Source organism: Idiotropiscis lumnitzeri, chromosome 7, assembly GCF_059441095.1.
Source record: "Idiotropiscis lumnitzeri isolate Australia: NSW breed Sydney's pygmy pipehorse chromosome 7, RoL_Ilum_1.0, whole genome shotgun sequence".
NCBI lineage: Eukaryota > Metazoa > Chordata > Actinopteri > Syngnathiformes > Syngnathidae > Idiotropiscis > Idiotropiscis lumnitzeri.
In genome coordinates, this window is record NC_142397.1 from 18,620,918 (window position 1) to 18,641,631 (window position 20,714).

The 20,714-nt window shown below is 39.6% G+C and overlaps 2 protein-coding genes across 4 annotated transcripts; both read right to left on the minus strand.

Annotated features, from left to right (window-relative positions):
- Window positions 1–215: 215 nt before the first annotated feature.
- tekt1 (tektin 1) lies at window positions 216–4,810 on the minus strand. Its single transcript, XM_088301211.1, has 7 exons — window positions 4,645–4,810; window positions 4,400–4,565; window positions 3,012–3,134; window positions 2,789–2,935; window positions 1,906–2,131; window positions 495–691; window positions 216–375 (listed from the first exon to the last, which is right to left on the minus strand). The coding sequence occupies exons 1-7, from the start codon at window positions 4,808–4,810 to the stop codon at window positions 216–218; spliced, it is 1,185 nt and encodes a 394-aa protein (XP_088157337.1).
- Window positions 4,811–7,006: 2,196 nt separating this feature from the next.
- On the minus strand, window positions 7,007–20,714 carry inpp5ka (inositol polyphosphate-5-phosphatase Ka). Of its 3 annotated transcripts, none has more exons than XM_088300318.1 (14): window positions 20,630–20,714; window positions 20,217–20,316; window positions 17,858–17,962; window positions 17,405–17,513; window positions 17,202–17,318; window positions 16,945–17,120; window positions 16,251–16,362; window positions 15,997–16,106; window positions 15,846–15,872; window positions 11,604–11,835; window positions 9,826–9,963; window positions 9,659–9,742; window positions 9,473–9,577; window positions 7,007–8,337 (listed from the first exon to the last, which is right to left on the minus strand). In XM_088300318.1, exons 2-14 carry the CDS (start codon window positions 20,276–20,278, stop codon window positions 8,242–8,244), a joined length of 1,473 nt encoding a protein of 490 aa, XP_088156444.1. In that variant the 5' UTR covers window positions 20,279–20,316; window positions 20,630–20,714; the 3' UTR covers window positions 7,007–8,241. The 3 variants fall into 3 exon arrangements, with proteins under 3 accessions (XP_088156444.1, XP_088156445.1, XP_088156446.1); XM_088300320.1 differs by lacking the exon at window positions 7,007–8,337 and adding an exon at window positions 8,344–8,836; XM_088300319.1 differs by lacking the exon at window positions 15,846–15,872.

A 20,714-nucleotide genomic window follows, 5' to 3' on the forward strand; every position in this document is an offset into this window, starting at 1 on the left:
TAAAAGCTGAAATTCTGAGCTTTTGTTCTCATTCACCTTTTGATCTGAACCTCAAATGTCTACAGCATACAACAAAAGAAAGAAATTGACTTTGCTGTTGTAATACTTTTGGAGAGGACTGTCTATAGATACCTTGACACTTTGTGAAAATGTTTTGATAAACTATATTTTAAAACTACAGTCATTTTAAGATATTAATTTATTTAGAAAGCGTGTCAGAAGTTGTGTATGACAATCGGCTTCCTGAGTTGGCCGCAGATGACATCATCAACGTAGAGAAGTCTGGCCTTGACCTCAATATTGTGTTGGAGCTCCAGCTGGCAACGAACCAGCGCCCTCTGCTGCTCTTCTGACTGCTCCACTGTTTCATGCAACCTAACAGTGGAAAAAATTAGGAATGAAGAAGAAATCAGATGCGGATCATAATGGCATCTACAGCCACACAAACACATTTAAGTGCCTGCATGCGATGAGCGTGTCCTGCCTGGACGTACGTGTTGATTTGACACGTAAGCTGGCCGACTTCTGCGAGGAGTTGTGATTGTGCTGGATCATGGCATTGCTCTTGTGGGGGCCTCTGCTGACGCACATCCAGCCTTGCCTGAGCCAAACTCAGGAAATGCTCATTCTCTGTGACTGCCACCAGGAGATCGTCTCGGTTTCTCTGCTGGCTGGCAAACTCAGACAAAATCTAGCACGGAACAACATGCCAATCAAAAAAATGTGCACAAACACTTAACAAACTAAGCACTTTGGAATTTTGTGTTCTTTATGTCAGTTATTCATTCAAGATATTTGTTGAAATTTTTTTCTTCCCTCTTATTCCACAAAGTTCTTTTCGGCTCCATTCGCTGCCATTGACAGTTATGTGTTTTGTTTATTTTTCAATGGGGATGGGTGGGGGAGTGTCTATTACTACTCCAGTGCAATTTCAAACTTGGAAACAATTTTACTGATGCACAACAACCAATAGATGACATCAATGCCAACTGCAGAGTCAAACTTCGCTTGTATGTGTTTTAGCATATTAGCATTAATTTAAACACTCACTCACAACACTATATTTTGTTGCTGCAACACACTATCTGGTGTTGAACATTTAACATTTTCATAAATGTTACTTTAACACCAGGTTGTGTGGATGCATATTGACACTTTGCTTGTGTTAAAATGAACACCCAAGGTGTTAAAATCAACAAATTTACTGCTTTGTATAGATTAGTGCAAATATCTTAAATATCACCTTTATTGCCTTGTGACACTGGAAGTGTTACATTAGTGTTGATGTCATCTACAAAATCTAGGTCCCCCAAAAGTTTTGTGAGAGTGCAGTGAATGCGTTGATCTTTGCACAATGTAACAAACAAATACGATTGCAATGTGTCCAGCTCCGCTCTGTTAGTACTTTACCCACGACCCCCAATGCTGGATAGCAAACCGTTTATACGGAATAGAGTAGGTATAATGGCATTTAGAAAAAAAATACTTCACTGACGGTGTACTTGCTTGACTTTCATACAGACAATTTGAAACACACTCAGTGACAGTGTGAATGGTTGTCTGCCTTTATATAAGCCCTGTGATTGATTAGCAACCAGCCCAGGGTGTGTTCTGCCCCTTTTGCCCTACACCAAAGACTGAGCTTTAAACAGCCACTAATTACCAGATCCAAATCATATGATCCATGTCCAGATGTAATCAACTAATCAAAATTCCTCTATCCAATCCATCCATAGTTTTCTAAAATGAGAGCACCGTCATCAGTCAATCATGGGGCAGTCGTATAGAATGTTTCTCTCTTCTATCAAATAAAGAGCTCCATTCCAATACTGGTTTCGGAATACAGTATACAATGCAATGCACATGTTCAGCACTTATGTGAAAATAAACTAAATGCAGCCCTGCCTTGGTGAGTTGGTCCTCCATCTGGCTTTTGGCCGTCTTGAGCTGCTTGATATTGAACTGAAAGGCTGCTGAGGTCGCCAAGAACTGCTTTTGCATATCAGCGGCAGTCTGTGCCAGTAGAGACTCCACCAGGGACCTCAGAGAAACAGAATTTCGCTTCTGCTGCTCTGCTTTAGCGATGTTGAAATCAGAGTGGTTCCCCCACTGTGCAGGTGTCACAGATAAACTGAAAGAGGATGACATTTTATTCCACCATTGGCAAGGATATGTGTATATACACATATATATTAGGGATATAATGGCATTATAAATATTGCTGTACGTATTTCAGTTTCATAATTCAGTAATATTGAGTGACAGGCCATCTGAGAAGTGGAACACTGCTCTTCGCAATCAACTTGGCTAAGTCCAAAGCGCTGTGCATACACTGGCCTCATAAGGTGTGTGAGTGTGGTGCATGCATGGAGTTACGCACATAAATTAAGATAAAAAGAGTAGAAGAAGGAAGTCACAATTTAACTTGATTAATATAACTCATTTTTTTACAGAGTAGGAAGAATATAAGCCGATAAGGATTGTTATTTTACCTTTCCTAGAGTGCTTGTGTGTGGATATTCATTATTTGACAGTTCATCACTCACGGAACAAATTTTCTATTTACCCGTCAATAGGATATCACATTCTGTGTCAGCGATAAGCTAATATTTTGGTGAAAGAAGGTAAAACAAAGTAAGTGTTATGTACAATTCAACGTGTGTAATTAGTTTTGTTGTAATTAGTTTCAATTGGCGTATCAATAAACAGCTAAAAGAGCGCCCCCCTCACCCCCACTACGGTTAATACAGTAATGCTGACAGAGCCTTTTGAACACAGAATGAGTCACCTGGAGGAAACTGTCTGGGCGTTTAAAGGTTGCTGTGTATTGCTGAGGGAATGCGGGGTCATTGAGGCACAGGAGGTATCTAAGTTATGCGCCTCATATTTGTCCTTGAGATCCTGTTCAAGTTGGAATTTTGCTGAATGGTTCAATCTGGAAAAAAAGATGCGAAGATTGCATGAATTAAAATGAACTGACTGGGCGTATTATCGTCAAAGTGCTCGCTTACCGTATTTGCTCAGTGATCTGCTTCACGACACGCTGCATAAGGGCCATAACTCCCTTGGTCAGGTCAGCCTCCTTGAGCAGCTCTACGCATACTTCGTCGTGGACCTTTTCAGGAGGTTTATTTCTGCACTCCACAGTTCAAAAAGAGGTGTTACTACTTAGGCCTACTATACGTTCTATCCATGACTCTGGACATGTACTATCATTCGTCAAAAGCGATTGAGTGGTAATCAGAATCAGACCAGCATCAGAACGCCCTTTATTGTACTCAGTGCACAACGAGATTGGAGAGCTCCCCTCCCCAGTCCAATATAAGAAACAATTTAATTCAATATATCAATTAAATTGATTAAAGATTGAATAATTAAATAGAAAATAAATATGAAATTAAATAAATAAACGAATATAAATTTTAAAATATATATATATAATTAATATGTGAGAATTATGTCCATTATTGTGCCTAAACAAAAGGAGAACTACATTCATCCCTTAAACTCGGGGTGCTAAGAAAATGTAATAAACAGGTAATCTAAAGTAGGGCTGAACAATTTAGCGTTTTATTTAAATTTTTTTAAATCATGATCTCAGACAACAAGATTCTGCGATTGTCAAAGTTGTGTTTGTTTTTTTTCCCCAAGTGCTCTTTAGTTCATTATAACAATATATGCTCTAGTTTGGTTTAACATTTCTGTGCAAAAAATATACAAACCCCAATTCCCAAAAAGTTGGGACAAAAAATGGAATACAATAATTTGCAAATCCTTTTCAGCCCATGCAAATGACAATGATGGATATTTAATTTTCAAAGCGGATGAACATTATTGTTTTTTGTACATTTGAATTCATTCTGAATTTCAGGCCTTCAACACGTGTCACGAAACTGGGACAGAAGGAACAAAAGACAAGGAAGGTTGAGGAATGCTCATAAAGCACCAGTTTGAAACATTATAAAGGTGAACATGTTAATTGTAAACAGGTGAGTGTCATGATTGCGTATAAAAGGAGCTTCCCTGAAAGACTCTTTGGACACAAGCAAATGGGGCGAGGTTCAGCATTTTCTGAACATCTGCGTGCACAATTAGTCCAACAGTTTAAGAGCATTTTTCAATGTAAGCAATTTGAAGATCCGTAATATCAAATCAAAACTGGCTGCATGACAGCGGCAAGGCCTAACACCAACATTGATAGCCCGTGACCTTTGATCCCTCATGCAGTACTTCTTTAAAAATCGGCATCATTCTATAAAGGATATTACAAATCATTGTATTCTGTTATTATGAGCATTTTACAAAAAATTGTAATTGGGGTTTGTATAATATCTATCCATAATCAGTTCATTTTCCTGAACTGGACCTCTTTATGTGAAGTAGGTTTTGTTTGACTCACCTCTCATCTATACAAAGAAGAGTGACTCTGAGAGGTTCCTTGCAGGACTCGATGGCTTTCATCACTCTATTCTGCAGTGCAATAAGATGATCAGTCTCCAAAATATTCTCCTCCAACTTCAGCTCCAGCTCTTTCTTCACAAACTGAATGTCACGGACCCGATGATCTGTGCGGCACCAAGCAGTGCCTCGTAAATAAATCAGTGCAGTCCTTCCATGTTAAGGATCTTGTACCGTACTGCTTACCCAACCTCTCGCTGTCATCATCCTCCAAGCGCTTGCAGGATTTGCTGCAATCCTCGATTAGTCTCGTGCATTCTCCTCGGAAGAGCTTGGAGTGGTTCCGTATGACATCGATACTCTCCAGAGTTGAGCCACCAAGCAGATGGGTATTTTTTCCGCGTGTAGACATCCTTCAACAAAGACGATGGGTCACGAAAAATATTAACAACATAAACAATGTGGCTGCCTCTATGGCAATAATTTATTCGATATCCCAGTCCATATTGCCAGGTAATTGTCCAGATCATGTACTGATAGGTTCTGGGAGGCGGGGTGGGAACGTCATGAGTAAAAAATAAAAAAAATAAACTACAGGTGATCACCCCCCCCCCCAAGCAGTGAACAATAGGAGATTGGCTGACAATCTGAACATGTTCCACGGCAGATTTGAAAAGGAAAACTGCACCCGCCCACCACCACCAGCAACAACCACATTCACACCCCGACTCCCCCCAAGGTCTCCCCCACGAATGTAAAATGGCTCAATCCAGAAGGCTGCGGAGACAGATGGGGTGTCGACCTCCTGCCTTTAAGCCTGCGCTGATCAGCTGGCCGCGGTTTCACTCAGATCTTTAACACATCCCTGGAGATGCGCGAGGTCCTATCCTGCTTCAAACAGTCTACCATCATCCCGTCCCCAAGAAACCGTCAACATTAGAACCGAATGAATATAGGCCTGTAACTCTGACATCTGTGGTCGCGAACCCCTTGGCAGAACCACCTGAAGAACATCACCGGTCCCCTACAAAAGGTCGGCTGCACTACGACCGCACTTCAACGCACCCTGCTGTCAAACTCCTGAAGTTTGCAGACAACACCACTTGTTTGTACTTTAAGTGCACCAAAAGTACACCAATATTATATATTATATACGATAATTATGATTATATATGCACACATACACACACACACATCCTGCGACCCTTGTGAGGAGAGGCACCACAGATAATGGATGGATAGATGCAAAGTATACTTTTAGTCCACAGTTTAGTTTATAGCTTTATACTTATATAAATACTACAAGTACACTCATTTCTATACTACTAGTATACAAGTTGTATTCTTCTGGTAAACTTTAGTTTAGAGGTTTATATGTTAAGTGTACCAAAAGAACGCTCATTTATACACCATTATATGTATAAAGAACATTTTAAGATAGTGTATATTGCATTTTAAAATATATAACAAGAATTAAAGATGTGCATTTGAAAAAAAAAAAAGCATGATGATTTGAAGTACTTCTTTATTGAGAAAAGGCAGGATTTAAATAGTAAGTTAAGTAAGTTTTTCCAGTCAATGGCGCAAAAAGTATGGATGGTTATATGCGGCGCATCGGGGCGCCACGCTAGCGATGGGCGCAAAATAGATTTTGAGTGGCCATTTTATGTATTAAACAGCTGTTTGTTCATGGGTATGTTTTGATCTAATCACTGATACTAATAGAGGCACGTCACTGATAGGCGCCCCTCTGCTCCGTGACTGTCACCGACGCCCCGCCTCCTGCGTGCCGCGCGCGCACACAGTCCAGTGCGCGCGCCCTCGAGAACGTGAGCGGCGAATGTTTACAATTCAAACGTCTGATGATGCTAAAGATGGAGAAGCAAAATAGAAAGTGCTAAGGGAGGGGCACAAAACAAAAAAAGAAAGAGGAAGAAGGATTATGCAGGCATGAAAACCAGCTTTTCAAAGTGGTTAAAAGACAGTAGGTAAATTCTGATGTGTCAGCGTAGTAAGAGCCACACATGGCTCATTGAAATGTTCAATAAAAGTTTGAAATAAAAGTGTTGTATTCCCCCAAAAAATGTATTTATAGGCTACATATGAAAATGAAACCGTTATTATTATTACTATTATTTTTATATATTTTCGACACGTAGTTCTTGTAGTTCTTCGGTAACGTGTTTGCAAATATTCGAACATTACTTGGCGATGAATTATGACTTAGAGGAAAAGTCACGATTCTTCTTGATACACTCTGAGGCTGAGCTCATTTTAAATAACATTCTTACTTGAATGCAACATTTGTTATTGGTTGAAAGGCAAACTTCACAATTAGTCTGATCGATTTTTAAGACGAACTGCATGTTTAAAAGGTGATACTGCATGAAAGAGAACGTAATTTTGTCATTTACCATACCTTGTCACCACTTGGCTGCAGGGAAAGAAGTAACAATGTATGCCTCGTGCTAAAGTCACCGAAATGAACAGGTTGGTTACTATGGCAACAGCTAACAAACACTCAAGGCATTTGTAATTGAGTCGCTTGACAATAATACATCAATAACAAAAACACTTGTCAACCAACAAGACGAAACACAAACCATGGTGACGTTATTATTTTTTTTAATAATTGCATCAAAGCTAGAAAATGTTTGGTCTTTCTGTTACAGCACATTACATTACTTCATTGTTTGAAATACAATAAATCACAAGTTTGGCTGTTTGGATTCCAGCCAGCAATAAACAACTGTATTGTGCAGAAAAAACAATGTTTGAGGTGAAATTATTAAAACAATATAAAATGTCTCAATTACAGTATAAGACCATGGAGGAAAAAACAAACTATTTTTTGTTAAAATGGTGCGTTTTCTTTGACACATGAGCACACCGTAAAAGACACGCTGAAACAGAACAATTTTTGCCTTTTGGGACCAACTATTGTTATTCTTAAGCAAAAAAACAACACTGTGCAATATATTTATATTCTCTATAAATCAGCATGTGTATGAAACTTTCGATAAAATCATATTTCATGTTTTAACAACTGAATGGTGAAATTGACTTGCTGAAAAAGCAACTTAAAATCATCTTTTTTTTTTTTCAAACGCTGATATAAATCTGTTTTCAAGTCTGTCAGGAACATGTGAGGTTAATGACATGACTAAATTAACTCTTCCAGCAGCAGCGACTCTTTCAAAACAATTCAAAGCAGTGAACGAGTCTATTGATCCATTTTACAGATTACAGCATTGTCAGAGCAATTTATATACAATACAGTAAACGATGCATTCCTATCAAGGAATACTACATGAGCATGATGTACTAAGTTAATATATAGATGAATGTGCAGCCAATACACAAGAATACGTGATCTTAACACAACCTCCAGCATTCTATCAGTGTGACACTGAAAACATTATTAGTACAATATGGTGGCAGACGAGCTAAAGTACCAACCTGTTTCCACTGTGGAAGCCAAACCTGCACTAGCGCTTCACTTTTATCCTCAATGCAAGTGACTCAATGAACTGCCCTTAGCAGTATTTCTTAAAACAGTGTCTGACTTATCATCTGATGTATTCTTTTGCACCCTTCATGACCCAAGCACAGTTACATCAAGGCACGGCATCATCAGTGATTAATGATGCCATCTCATACACAGTACACACAATATACACAAAGTCACAGTTTAGCAATCGCTGCTGCTTGTAGTCGTATCAGAGCTGGAGAAGTGGCGCATGGTAACAGTATGAGAAAGAAACATTTAAAAAAAGCTTATCCTACACAAAATGTATTCAAAGTTTTGTTTGCTTCTGGTAAAGCCGACCAAAATAAGACCTCTCAGTTCTGGATGTTTTCACTCGCTACAATTTGATCCAGACTGTTGATTTTCTCATGCATTAAGCCCTCCTCGATGGCCACCTTGGACTCATGGACCTGCAAGAGAGAGGCACTTAAGTGTGAGGCCTGCCGCACAGCGAGCGATGCAGCCAAACGTGACCGAACTGCACCATATGGCAAACAAATTCAAATCAGCAAATGACTCTGGTACACATACCTGGACATGCAAGGGAAAAACTGCAACCTCTGGTGTTCTTATTGGAAAACAATAAGACCACATACCATTTTATTGAAACAAACAACAGAGGGCAATTGTCAAATGAGAAGTGGCTTTTCCTGGCCGCTGTAGCCATATTTAAGAAGACAACAGGAAACGGGAGTGAGTGTGGATAATTAAGACTTTTGCCTTTACATTTTGGCGACAAAGGGCTCATCTCATGTCTCTTAATTGCAATGATGCTAGCTCCTTGCTCCTCCACAAAATTGAGCCAACCCCGAAAGTTGTTCTCAGGAACGTCTCAAGCATCGAGGAGCTTCCACGGGCTAGCTTAAATCAAGTGACGGATGGTGATCCACTGCAGAGGTCCTGTAGATCCTCGATGGTGACGCATGAAAATGGGCACGTATTAGCAGGACCATCAACAACACAGGACTTTAAATTAAATTTTTATAATTCATTTTTGTGTCATTTCTTGATTACATTTGTTTTAATATACTTATTTTGTAGAGTAACAACAAACTCGTAAACTCTTCCCAAACAGTCTGCCGTAAGAGATAATCTGGCGTGCCATGGGAAACATTTGGAATGACTTGGTTCTTGTTTTTTTTTTTCATAATGTAGAAAATTATTTACAATTCATAATTTTTGTTCACCTATCTTTGGCAGCAACAGAGAGACAATATTAACCTGTGTATTCACGTTCCTGTTCGTACAACAAAGAATAGCATTCTGTTTACATTGTAATTAACATTTTAAAAAGCTTAAGAAGGCCCAGGTTTTGAAGTTTTGTGCGTATATTAAGACAAGATCTTCCTTTTTTTCAGTATAACGGTACATCCGATATTTTCTTTTAACAATTTCTGGGGTGGTGAGCATTGACATTTTCCTTATGCAAGATGTGCCTTGGCTCATTAAAAGTTGGAAAGCAGTTTAGTAAGGATTATGTGTCCAAGGCAGGAGAAGATGCATTCAAGAGTGACATAATATGCATACAGGTCGCACAGCACTCACCTTGAATGGTTCACTGATGCCAATCATGCACTGCAGAGTATTACAGTAGTAACCCAGCATACAGTCTCCTCCTTGCACTGGGAGCTCCTCTTTACTCACATACACCTAAAAACAAGAACCCTAAAAATGACCTTATGTATATATTTGTCTCACAATGCCCAGTTTACTCAATCCGCTATTTATTACCTTAATGGCATCTTCATCGACAGACACTTCATCATCTTTGACCCATGTGTATGTGATGTAGTCTGACACGCTAGTAAAGCCAACCTGAATTTCATGGACAAAGTCAAGACTTTACTGTCAATTTGGAGTTAAAGTGAAGGGAGGACAATTGTTTTTGGAAATCTGACCTTATACAATCCAATCCAGTCCCATGTACTGGAAGGGAATGGCTGCAACGGGCTGTAAAGCAGCAAGGCGTCCATGTCGGCGCTCCATTCACCTTCAGCCTGCAGGTGCACCAGTGGAGTCGAGTACATCTTCTTCAGCTAAATAAAATACAAACATAGTGAACAGGTGATGCGTTAATGACATTCTTTAAGCCACAGCAACATCAACAACGAAATACAACGTTATTGCTCGTTACGGTATGTATTAGTTCCCTCTTTCTCATGAGGTCAACTACACTAAAAAGAACCACAACCCCCAAGCGATTCCCAAACAGGTATTTAGGAAGACTTAAAGTCATCTCTATCTTGGCCAATGAGTAGGTTTTGCACCATCTACATTCTAAAGTCAACGGTGGCACAGGAGAAGCTGAGATTTATGACCCAGTGTGGCAAAGTGTGCCATTATTATGACCGCGTGTACAACCATACCAACCAGTCTCTCTGGTCGCAGTTTGGACTTTGCAGATTTAGAAACGCAGTAGACAGTAGTACAAAGCCTGGTTGGGGGGGAGGGCTGCACGATATTGGAAACACAAGCGATATGGGTGTTGATGTTGCGATATTATTCTGATATTTAAACTAGTGCTGTCAAGGGATTCAATTTTTTTTAACTAATTAATCACAAGAATTCCCTAATTAATTGTGATTAATCAATTTTTTTCTACTATGTTTTGTGAAGTTTTTAACAGGTCTTTACTTGAATAATGTCTTGTAATTAAAGTAAAAATCATCAAGTATGAAGCGTATTTGATATCAAAGGCTGTTTTATAGCTTTCTTTGATCCTTAAATATGATCTTTGAAACAATTCTCCAAACTTATACAGTAGTTGTAAGCACCACACTCAAGTAGTGTTGGCGGGCAAGGCCCAGTGGTAACTTAAGCAGGGTGTTTTGTTCAGAAATAATGTGCTGAAGACGTACAGCTAATATGGAATAGTGTTTAAATTTGGATTTGCAAGATATGCATATCAATTTTTTAAATAAATAAAACTGTTTTAACCAAGTTAAAATATTTAATCGGATGATTTTTGAGAGTTAACGCTTTAATTTTGCCAGCTCTAATTTAAACATGTATTTTTTATGTTATATTTTTATGATTATTGCAATGCTGATATTTTTTCAATATAATGTGGGGCCTCAACATTAGATCCACTTGGAAAATCCAGCAAGACCAAATACAAGAGAGGTGTAAAAAAATAAGTGCTTTAAAAAGATAACAATTAGCAGTTTTGAAAGACAATCTAGGGAACGTTTATCCATATATATGTATGACCAATAGGCCCGAGTTTCATACATGAAAAATACCCGTCATATTACCACTTCCTGCCTTTCTATCCCATTCAACAGCATGAGAAAGCATTTCCAAACTATACTATGAAATTATATCATATAGTAACCTAAAATGCATGGGACAAGAAAGGGTCGAAGCCCAACCTCTGATCGATGCATAACTATATGTTAATAATGAGGGCGGATAATTGTTCTCTGTAGTTAGTATACACAGCTGTAGTGCGAGAGTAACAACAGCAAAAAAATGCATCTACACTTTACACGCGGAACATGGCTGCCGTCTTTGCAAAGGCTGATGCAACTCCTGCATTGAATTGCATGAGATGATCCACCAAATTTTGTGACTTTGAGAGAACAATCTAACGTCGGAGAAAAACACAGTATAGTGTCATGTCTCATCATACACAGTTAGAGTTATTGCGTGGATTGACAGCATTTAAATAAATCACCTTCAGCGTGAAGATGCCGGTGACAGGTTTGTGGTCACTGATGCTGTACTCCATGTTGTTGGTGTACAAGTCCTGTCTAATCTCCAAAGGGTATTCTTCAGTTTCTTCAAGCGGGCTGACATCTTTTGCATCTGGTCCGTCACCATGTTTGTCTTGCTTGTCCGTGTGCAGGGCTTTGGGTCTGAGGCGCCACAGAATTCTGTCCGTCCAGGCCGGTTTACGCTTCTTACTGCTGATTGGTGGTTATGTTAGACACAGAACATGAAATGTTGATTAATCTAGACGGCATTTGGATTGGAACTTTCCACTTTCAATGTGCTCAAAACGCTCTTCGGGTTATTGTTTCCTTACTCATATCTTAACTCAATAATGTTAATGCTGACAGGGAAGAAAAGTGCTTTAGGTCATTCACACACCAGACGCAAATGAGGTGTTAGTGGTTCAGCAGGATTTGTTGCAAATTTGAGCAGCTCCAAAAGCTAGATTGTTTTGAACATGACAGAGGCACCCTATTCGACCGAAATAACATTCACACCGTCGTCAGAATAAGTCCAGCGTACAAAGCAATTTGCTGGCTTCTTGCTGCAAAATCACACTATGGACCTTGCTTTAGTTGCAGAAAAAATATTTGAGAACATTTTGTCAATAGATCACATAAGCCATCCTGCACACACAATATACCGTATTTTCGCAGTCATAAGGCGCACTTAAAAGTCCCAAATCTTCCCCTAAACTAACACAGCGCCTTGTAAGGCGACTGCGCTCATCATATGGACAAAGTATCACTCGCGACCATCAACCCTTTTACTCATTGGGCTGTTCGGAGTGCATGTTAGCACACGCCGCTGGACAAAGTGTGAGTCATCTATGCTTCAAAGTGACCATGACTATACATTATGTGACTATGGTGTTTGGGTGATGGTGTGGGAGAAAGCTGGACAAAAGGGCAGCTGTCCACAATGTTGTAGTCTGTCTTATCATTTATGTTATTGCAAGCAAGAAACGTCCCAGGTTTAGACAACAGACAAAAAGCCCAAAGCATAACAGCACATCTCTCTAAAGAGCCATGCAAATCTCTCTAAACAGCCATGTGATTGGCTGAGTCTGAGTGGCTCCCAGAAGGCATTGCTCTAATGGCTCCCAAGAAGCCATTGCTATATCATTTTGTGTTATCTTTATTACTTTTTGGTATATTGATGGCATGAAAGATACATGTTTTGTGTTAATCTTATTTCTTTGTTTGCTTGTATGCTGAGTTTTTTTTTTTTTGAAACCGTGACTCTAAGGAGTGTGGTGACCAGTGAAGTCCCTCCCCTGACGTAGTCTTAATAATAATGCCTTTATTAGTCCCACAATGGGGAAATTCGAGATTCGAACCCAGGCCTCCTGGGGAGACTGGGTCCAGAACGCGGCGCCTTAGACCACTCGGCCATCCTGGCAGTCTTGTAGACTATTGCCATGATACCTATTATTGGTTAGAGTCATTGTTAATGATAGCGATTGTCAATGGTATCATGGCAACTGTCTTTGAGATGTGGCGATTGCTTATGGTACTGAGGCAAAGCGAATTGCCATGGGCTGAGTCAGCTCAAGCAGCCGAGCTATTGCTATGCTAAAAGCAGCTGAGCTAGCGCCTTGTAAGGCGGCACGCCCAGTGTGTGCTTCAAAGACAGAAATAGCACCCTCAACAGGTGTTGCGCCCTTTGAGGCAGCGCGTCCTATGACTGCGAAAATACGGTACTTGTGCAATTGGTCATCCAGATTCTTTCAACGGGAATGTTAAAGAACCACTTGAAATGGATAGAAATCCTATTTTTGGTCCAAAAAAAAAGGAGAGTATTGTTTAAGGAACTTAATACATCACCGGCCTTCTCAAATTTTATTGAGCTGAGCTATATTTCTCACCACCAAATAAAATTAACAGAAAGAATGATAATCTCTCTACTACTCACAAATGTATTTAGTGTGAAATCTGGCCCTGTTTGACCCTCGTAAAGATAAAGCAGTTCAGATAATGGATGTTTACTTGAACACAAAGCTATTGTTCTGTTGTTTAAATGGCAACAGTGATTAATTTAGCTTTGCGTCATTAACCGGAAGAGAATTAAATTCTGCCTGACACGTCGCAAACATCGCTGTCATACTGTAGATGTTTGATACATAATTTGTAGCAAATAAATAAGAATTTCATGACTTTAAAATGATTGCATTGTTCCCCTGAGGGTGCTTTTGCATGATAACAATCTAGTCAAGGTGGATGTTATGATCTGTACAAACGACAGCGTTACTAAAACAATCTCAGTTCACAACAGACGATACGGTCATTTACCGGTACAAATTAGACCGGCAAATTACAGGCATAATACATCTCCACCGCTTACCGTAAAGGTACACGTGGCTGGAGAAGCTCATTATCTTAAGCGGCACACACACAACGGCAAACACGCATCAGCCCTTTGTCTCATTTTTCCTAGATGGTTTTATGGGAGTTTTTCCTTGCCCTGCTGGGGATTAAGATCAGCGGATGTCATTAATATGTGTCAACTGTGGACATGTGAAGTCCTTTGAGATTCTCTTGTAATGGAGGGTGATATCAGGGGTCGTGAACTTGATGTTGCCCAGGTGTGGGAACTCCAGTTCATGGAGTGTTTTAGATCCCTCCCTACTCCAATCACACCTGATTCAAACGATCATCACATCAACAAGTTCTGCAGAAGCCTGAAACGATCCTGATCATTTGAATCAGGTGTGTTTGGAGCAGGGAGAGGTCTAAACCAGGCAGGATATGGCTCTCCGTGAACTGGAGTTCCCACCCCTGGGCTATATCAATAAATTTGACTTGGCTGGACTCCACTATTGATGCTTTACGGGACATACACAGGGATTTTTAAATATGAGCATCTAAGAACACAACTGATATAAGATAAGCACAAAAATGTCCGATTGAAACTCAACTGTAAGGCTTCCCTTAGTGTGGTCCATTATTATGCAGAGAAAATAAAGGAAAGGGCATCTTTTCTGCTAAAAAAGTCTTGATTACGTTGGTTATATGAACAACCGCAGGAACATTTGACATGAGTTTCCACTATACAGTACACCCCTGCTATATTGAGTCTTTATAAGCCATCATTTTTAGATTTTTTGACTCTTTATGAGCTTAATTTAAATTTATAGTGCCACATTTTGCCACATCATGCCAGGCAATGCTGAGGAATTAAGGGCAAGAAGAAAACAAAGCCACCCTCCGCAGTCAAACAGGACCATATTTTGCTCTTGTAATATTTGTTCCTCCCACGGAGCACAAAATATGCCTCTTGAGTGGTCTAATTTTGTATGCTCTGCTTGTACACGAGCTCTGTGTGTTAACATAGCATAACATAGTTTTATTACCATTAGCCAGTCTGTTTCACATTTTATGTTAGCATTAAGCTAGCCGGTGCCATTACAGACATTATAAAGTTTGAATATACAATGTTTAATTCACTTTTGCTCTTCTCTCCACAGCATAGACCTTCCCCGATTGTTGGGGGGTTTGAAATGTATCCCATGTGCAATTCAAACTTTTTGTCATATTCAAGTACAGTACAAGCCAACACACGTGTTGCAGTTCCAACAAACAGTAGATGTAACGTTCAAGCACTACGCAAGTTTGCTGTAATGTCGCAGCAGTGGCAGGACCCCCAGGTTTAGCCCCAAGCATCCACATCACCAAGCTACTGTGCATGTTAAAAAAGAGGTTGATATTGATAAGTAGCACTTTGATTATTCAACAGTCACCCTGTGGAGTTTTTAAGTTAAACAGCGTGACGTTTACCTTTTGTCACCAATGTGAGGTTTGCAAATATGGTGTGCTTCTCTCATTTGTTAATAGTTTCATATACTTCATATTCTTAATTCTGCATTTGCTGTCTCCATCAAAAATGTTAATATTAGCAAAAGTAACAATTGGAGGAAATGTCATAATGTGGGATTTGCACATCAAACCACAAACTCCAAAGGGCATATGTAATGAAAACAACCAGCTTTTTGACTTTACACACGTTTCTATGAGATGAAAAGTTATCACTTAGAGAGTTCTATTTTTTTTTAGCTGTATGTTAGTTTGAGGTGAGAAAAAATGTGTTATTGTAAAGACTTTCAATTATTTTATTATCAAGCTGTTGAATAGCATTTACATCCACACCAAAGTACAGCTGTGTTATACTTTTGTCTGTGTGGACATAAATGTGTTACAAATCTTACTTAAAGGCAAACCATGTCCTGCAGAGCCTGTGAAAGTGACAAGAGGAGCAGATCACATATACACATTAACATTGTAGAAGCTCATACGCAGGAAATATGCTGTCTTTTGAAAAGGGCGGCAATGACTCATTACAACCGATGTTTCTGCTACCTGCTGTCATATGTATCGGTGTTTACGTCAAACTTGTACGTGGGCTGAAAGTCGAGGGGCCCTTCCTCAAACTCTTGCAGCAACTTCTCTTTTTGCTTCATCATGATCAGCTGAAAGCATCACCATATAAAACATTCCATCACCTTCCAAACTAAACACATGAATAAAACATGACTAATAGTGTCCATCTTAGTTGGGTGTGGGTGTGTCATAGATATATAAAAGTGTCATGGGAATAGGCAGACTTGTCCAACCTGGTCTTTGCTCCACAGCAAGCTGTATTTCTGATTGCTGATGCATGTCCGAACAAAATGCAAACCATGGTCCTGAATTCGGAAGTTGAGATCTCCAAACCAGAAGACGAGCCTTGATGACGCAGACGACAGCAACATTTAGCAGAAGAAAATTGACTAAAACGCTTGCACCACACACAACACGCATGCAGAAATCTTCACATGACATAGAATGGGACTTCCGAAAGACAAATGTGTGAAATTTCAAAAAAAAAAATGCTACGCAGCCAACAGGCCAGGGCTTGTCAACCCCAAAACTGAGAACTACTTCTTGGGTTAATTCGCACAAGTCTTAAACAATAAATTTGCTCAATTTACCTTTTATTGCAAGGTTCGACGTAAGCTGGTTCTCATTGCAATTTGCGCGACAAGATTTTAATTTTGCGCTTCATACAGACACATTGAAAAACACATGCGCAGGAAGTCGCAGGCCAGATGAAGATATTTGCTGGACGGCTTGGGAAGATGACTAAAGTGTGGGAGCGTTTTAGACTGGAAGGCAAGACGAGCACCATGGCGTGGAATTATAACATGGACCTTGCGCTCCACCTAAGATTCCCATTGTGAAGCCACGTAGGATGAAAAACATCAGCGGATGGAAAATAACATTAGCCCTGCTGAGCGCTAAGAAATTAGAACAGCATTATGCACTTACCTGTGATCAAGAATTCTCTTAGCCTTTTCACAGTTGAACGTCTGTGAGTCCGTAATGTACTCAAATTCAACCACTCGCTCTGTGGCATGCTTCATATGTGCAGCCAGGTGACAATTAAGGAAACACAGCATGTGACCGTAGAAAGACAGACGAATGGAAACGCCACCTTTGTTACCCTGAGACACACACAGGGGAAAGATTTTCCTCCAAATGTCTTTTTTTTTTTTTTCAATCCAGTGCTAGTAACTACATTTTACCCAATAGCCAAAGATGCCAGTGCGTGTGTATGTGGCCCGGATGTCTCGAATGAATGGGAGATGCTCCAGTTTGGTGAAGAGCAGCAGCAACAGACCTTGCATTCTGATAGAGGACACCTGCAACATATATAAAGATACATGTCGTTTAAAGGGCCGATGGGGAAGCACAGAGATGCATAGAGAAACTAATTCTTTTTGTGTACCTTCACATATTGCCTTGGTGCTAAAGCAGTCATAAGCACATAGCTCCAAGGGTCATCGAATACAACATCCGACATGAATCTCAAGGGCCCAGAGTACACCTCCTGTAGGCTGACATCAACATTAATTTTGAATTATTTTGCACAACCTCAGACTCAGAATCAAAACACAAGGAATATGTCACCAGTAGTTTGAGACATACGAGTTTGTAGCAGCAAGAAACTATAAAGAAAAGACAATTTAGAACATAAAACATAAGTACCGAGAGTCGTTAGCATTAGCGCAATTGTACCGAACAATGACAGCAGTGTAAATGATGCGTAAAGTCAGCAAGCAAAACAAAGTGACCAGTAGTGCCAAAATTATGATACAGTGATAGTTACGAAGATGATACAGAAATTTATCAACAAATTTTAAAGTGGCCAGTCCTGCTTGAGTTCCCTAGACCACCTTACCCAATGACGTAGAGGTCTGCATCCTCTGGAGAATCAGAATGTAGAAGTGAGCTCACATCATCTGGGGGATCAGCTGTGGCTACATTCCATGTTACTATGTGTAGCCTGGGGACAATATTAGCGGGGATGGGGTGGGAAAAAAAGAAAAAAAATTTCCATCAGGCTTCCTTAAAAGGGAGCGTGTCAATTCCAGTGTGGCACTGAAAGAAATGCATTCAGAGAACAAACTCATAAAATGAAGAGTTTTGCACACTGCTGCAACCACATCCTTAACAGTAAATGCAAAACAGTCATACTTTTACAAACAAATACTGGAGGTACTTACTAATGGATTTAATAAGGTTGCAAGGCAATGTGTGTATGAATATGTCAAATGACAATCCATGTCCAGTATTTTTTTGAAAATACACTGTTTGCATAAAAACATTAAAAAAATGTTTTTTTCTTAAATGAGAATGCACAAAAATAAACTGCATTTATAAATTGTAATAAATATACACAAAGCAATACTTGCATGTTGGAAGCGTGCTTTTTAAAGGACATCAAGACATGGTGGGTAGCATGAGCTGCAGCTACATCGCCACAATTTTTTAGTTATGTGTTTGACTCTATCTCGTTCAGTTTGCGTCATCAACTGGGGCTCGCCCAACTCACACTTAATGCTTGGTGGAGGTAATCATTTAGAGGCCACATACACAAAGCTACACTAAATGTTGAAATGCTGACAAAAAACATGTGCATGTGATTTGAGCTAATTGTCTGTTTACTGTATTGCAACGGCAAGCATACATCAATACAAATAAAAAATGACAACTGAGGAAGCATCTTTAAATGTGCATTTGGATAAGATCTACGAGGACAAGCAGTCACTGCGCATCGCCAACTGGTGGCACATCATCCAAACTTTTCTCAAACAGAAAAAACACTCACATTTTTAGTAGATTGCTGCCATGCAAATGTACCCTTAAATTAAGATAGCAGAATTCATGTTGTGAAGTCATTCGATGAATGTACCTGTAATTGACGGAGCAACAGCAACTTAATCGTCTGTTATCTGCCTGCTTCTGAAAAATGTGATTTTCAATTCCACCCTATATGCAATGGCTCCAATTGTATTATCAAGGCTCTGCCGCCTGTCGCCATGGTAATGGCAAGTCAGACTCATCATTGACTCATCAATGGAAGGGAGAGACATAGCCAGTCCCCCAAAACAGCCTAATGTCAGTCAGTTACGAATTTAGGTGCGTAAAGTGGAATGAAATTCATGATCCTTGGAGTATTTTGACCAAAACAAGCCGTACTTCTGTAATTAAACGACCCGGGAAGTGTATAAAATTGTGTGTGTTGGAATTGGAGGGGGGGGGGTAGTGTAATAGATTCCTCCAGCTTCAGTAGGACATTCTTTGGTGTTGTTGTTGCATTAAAGAGTAAGTAAGGCCTTATGCACGGCTCTCACCGCTTTTCCACAACTTGAATTTTTGGAGCAATCCTGTTCACTTGATGCAACTGTGCACATTTTCCATCCAAATGAATGTGCGGCATCCATGAGATTGTAACAGTAGTTGATTGCTCAGTAGCTGAGTGATAATATCGGTGTTGATGTGAGCAATGTCAGCTGTCTTCTTGGAAGAGCGCCACAGAAACAAGTTGTGAAAGCAAGCATTGTATTTTATATTTATCAACAACATTCTGACATTTGAGTACTTTCTGTAGAGTCAAATAAGCAACAAAAGGCGACTGAGTAATTAGGGATCTGGTACCTCGGTCTACAACGCTCCATTGTTTTCGCATGCAGTTTAATCTCATTCATGAATCCTGCAGCATTAGAACTGTTTGTAAACTGAATTAACATTTAAAGTTCAATTCTCTCTGTAAGCTGTTGAGCACAGAGCTGATCTTTTCTCAGACATGACAGCATGACTGCTATTTCTTCAAATCCGCAATAAGTCAGAAAAAGTTGGGCAACTTAATCTTGAAATACATTTTTAAATTTGTGAAATGTCTATTATCTATTTTTATAGTACATCTAGTTTGGAATGAGCCAGAAACCTCTGAAAATCTAATCGTACAACTGTACTTACTTGTATTCAAACAAAACACAAAACAATCAACGGTCCCAACATAAACAAATGTATAAACAATGCTTTTGCCCATCTTATGCACAAAATTGGAACAAAATATTCTCAACACTTTGAATGTGTTATTCTACAGCAGTCGATAAATTACTCGAAAACTTAATTTGCTTTGACAAATAAATAGCTAGTTCGTCTGTTAACGGTGACACCGGTAGAGAAAAATTATTTCTGACACAAAGGAAAACATTAATTGTTTTTTGTTGTTGTTGTGTGTTTTTTTTTACCTAAAATTGCCTCCCTCGTAGTCCCCCCTCTGCAAACCCCCATTGCGCTCCATCGATGCCATATCTGAAAGTTACGTTTTGATGCTCAGCAGAACCACAACTGTGAAACACACAAACAGCACCCCATAATTAAATAGGCACAGTACAGTAGAGTGCAGAATTATATTATATCTTATATAAAATCCACGGACAACGAGACAAACTGACGAATTCGATTGCATTGAACTATCGTTAGCCTTGTAAACAAATAGAACGTTAAGAGATAAAAACAGAGCAAGCAACACAGATCAAACGGTCTGATCGTATTTCAGTTCACGGTCAAAAGCAATGTGAGCAAGCGTGGGAAAACGATACAGATCACTTAAACATTCGATGGTGTCTCGAAAACGTGTAAAATGAATGTTTTCTGATACCTGTCTCAGTCATGAAGCGCTTGTTTTCGTAGCGAGCCATGTAGTACGCGTCTTGAGTACTTGCTGCTAGTCAATAGGACCGCCC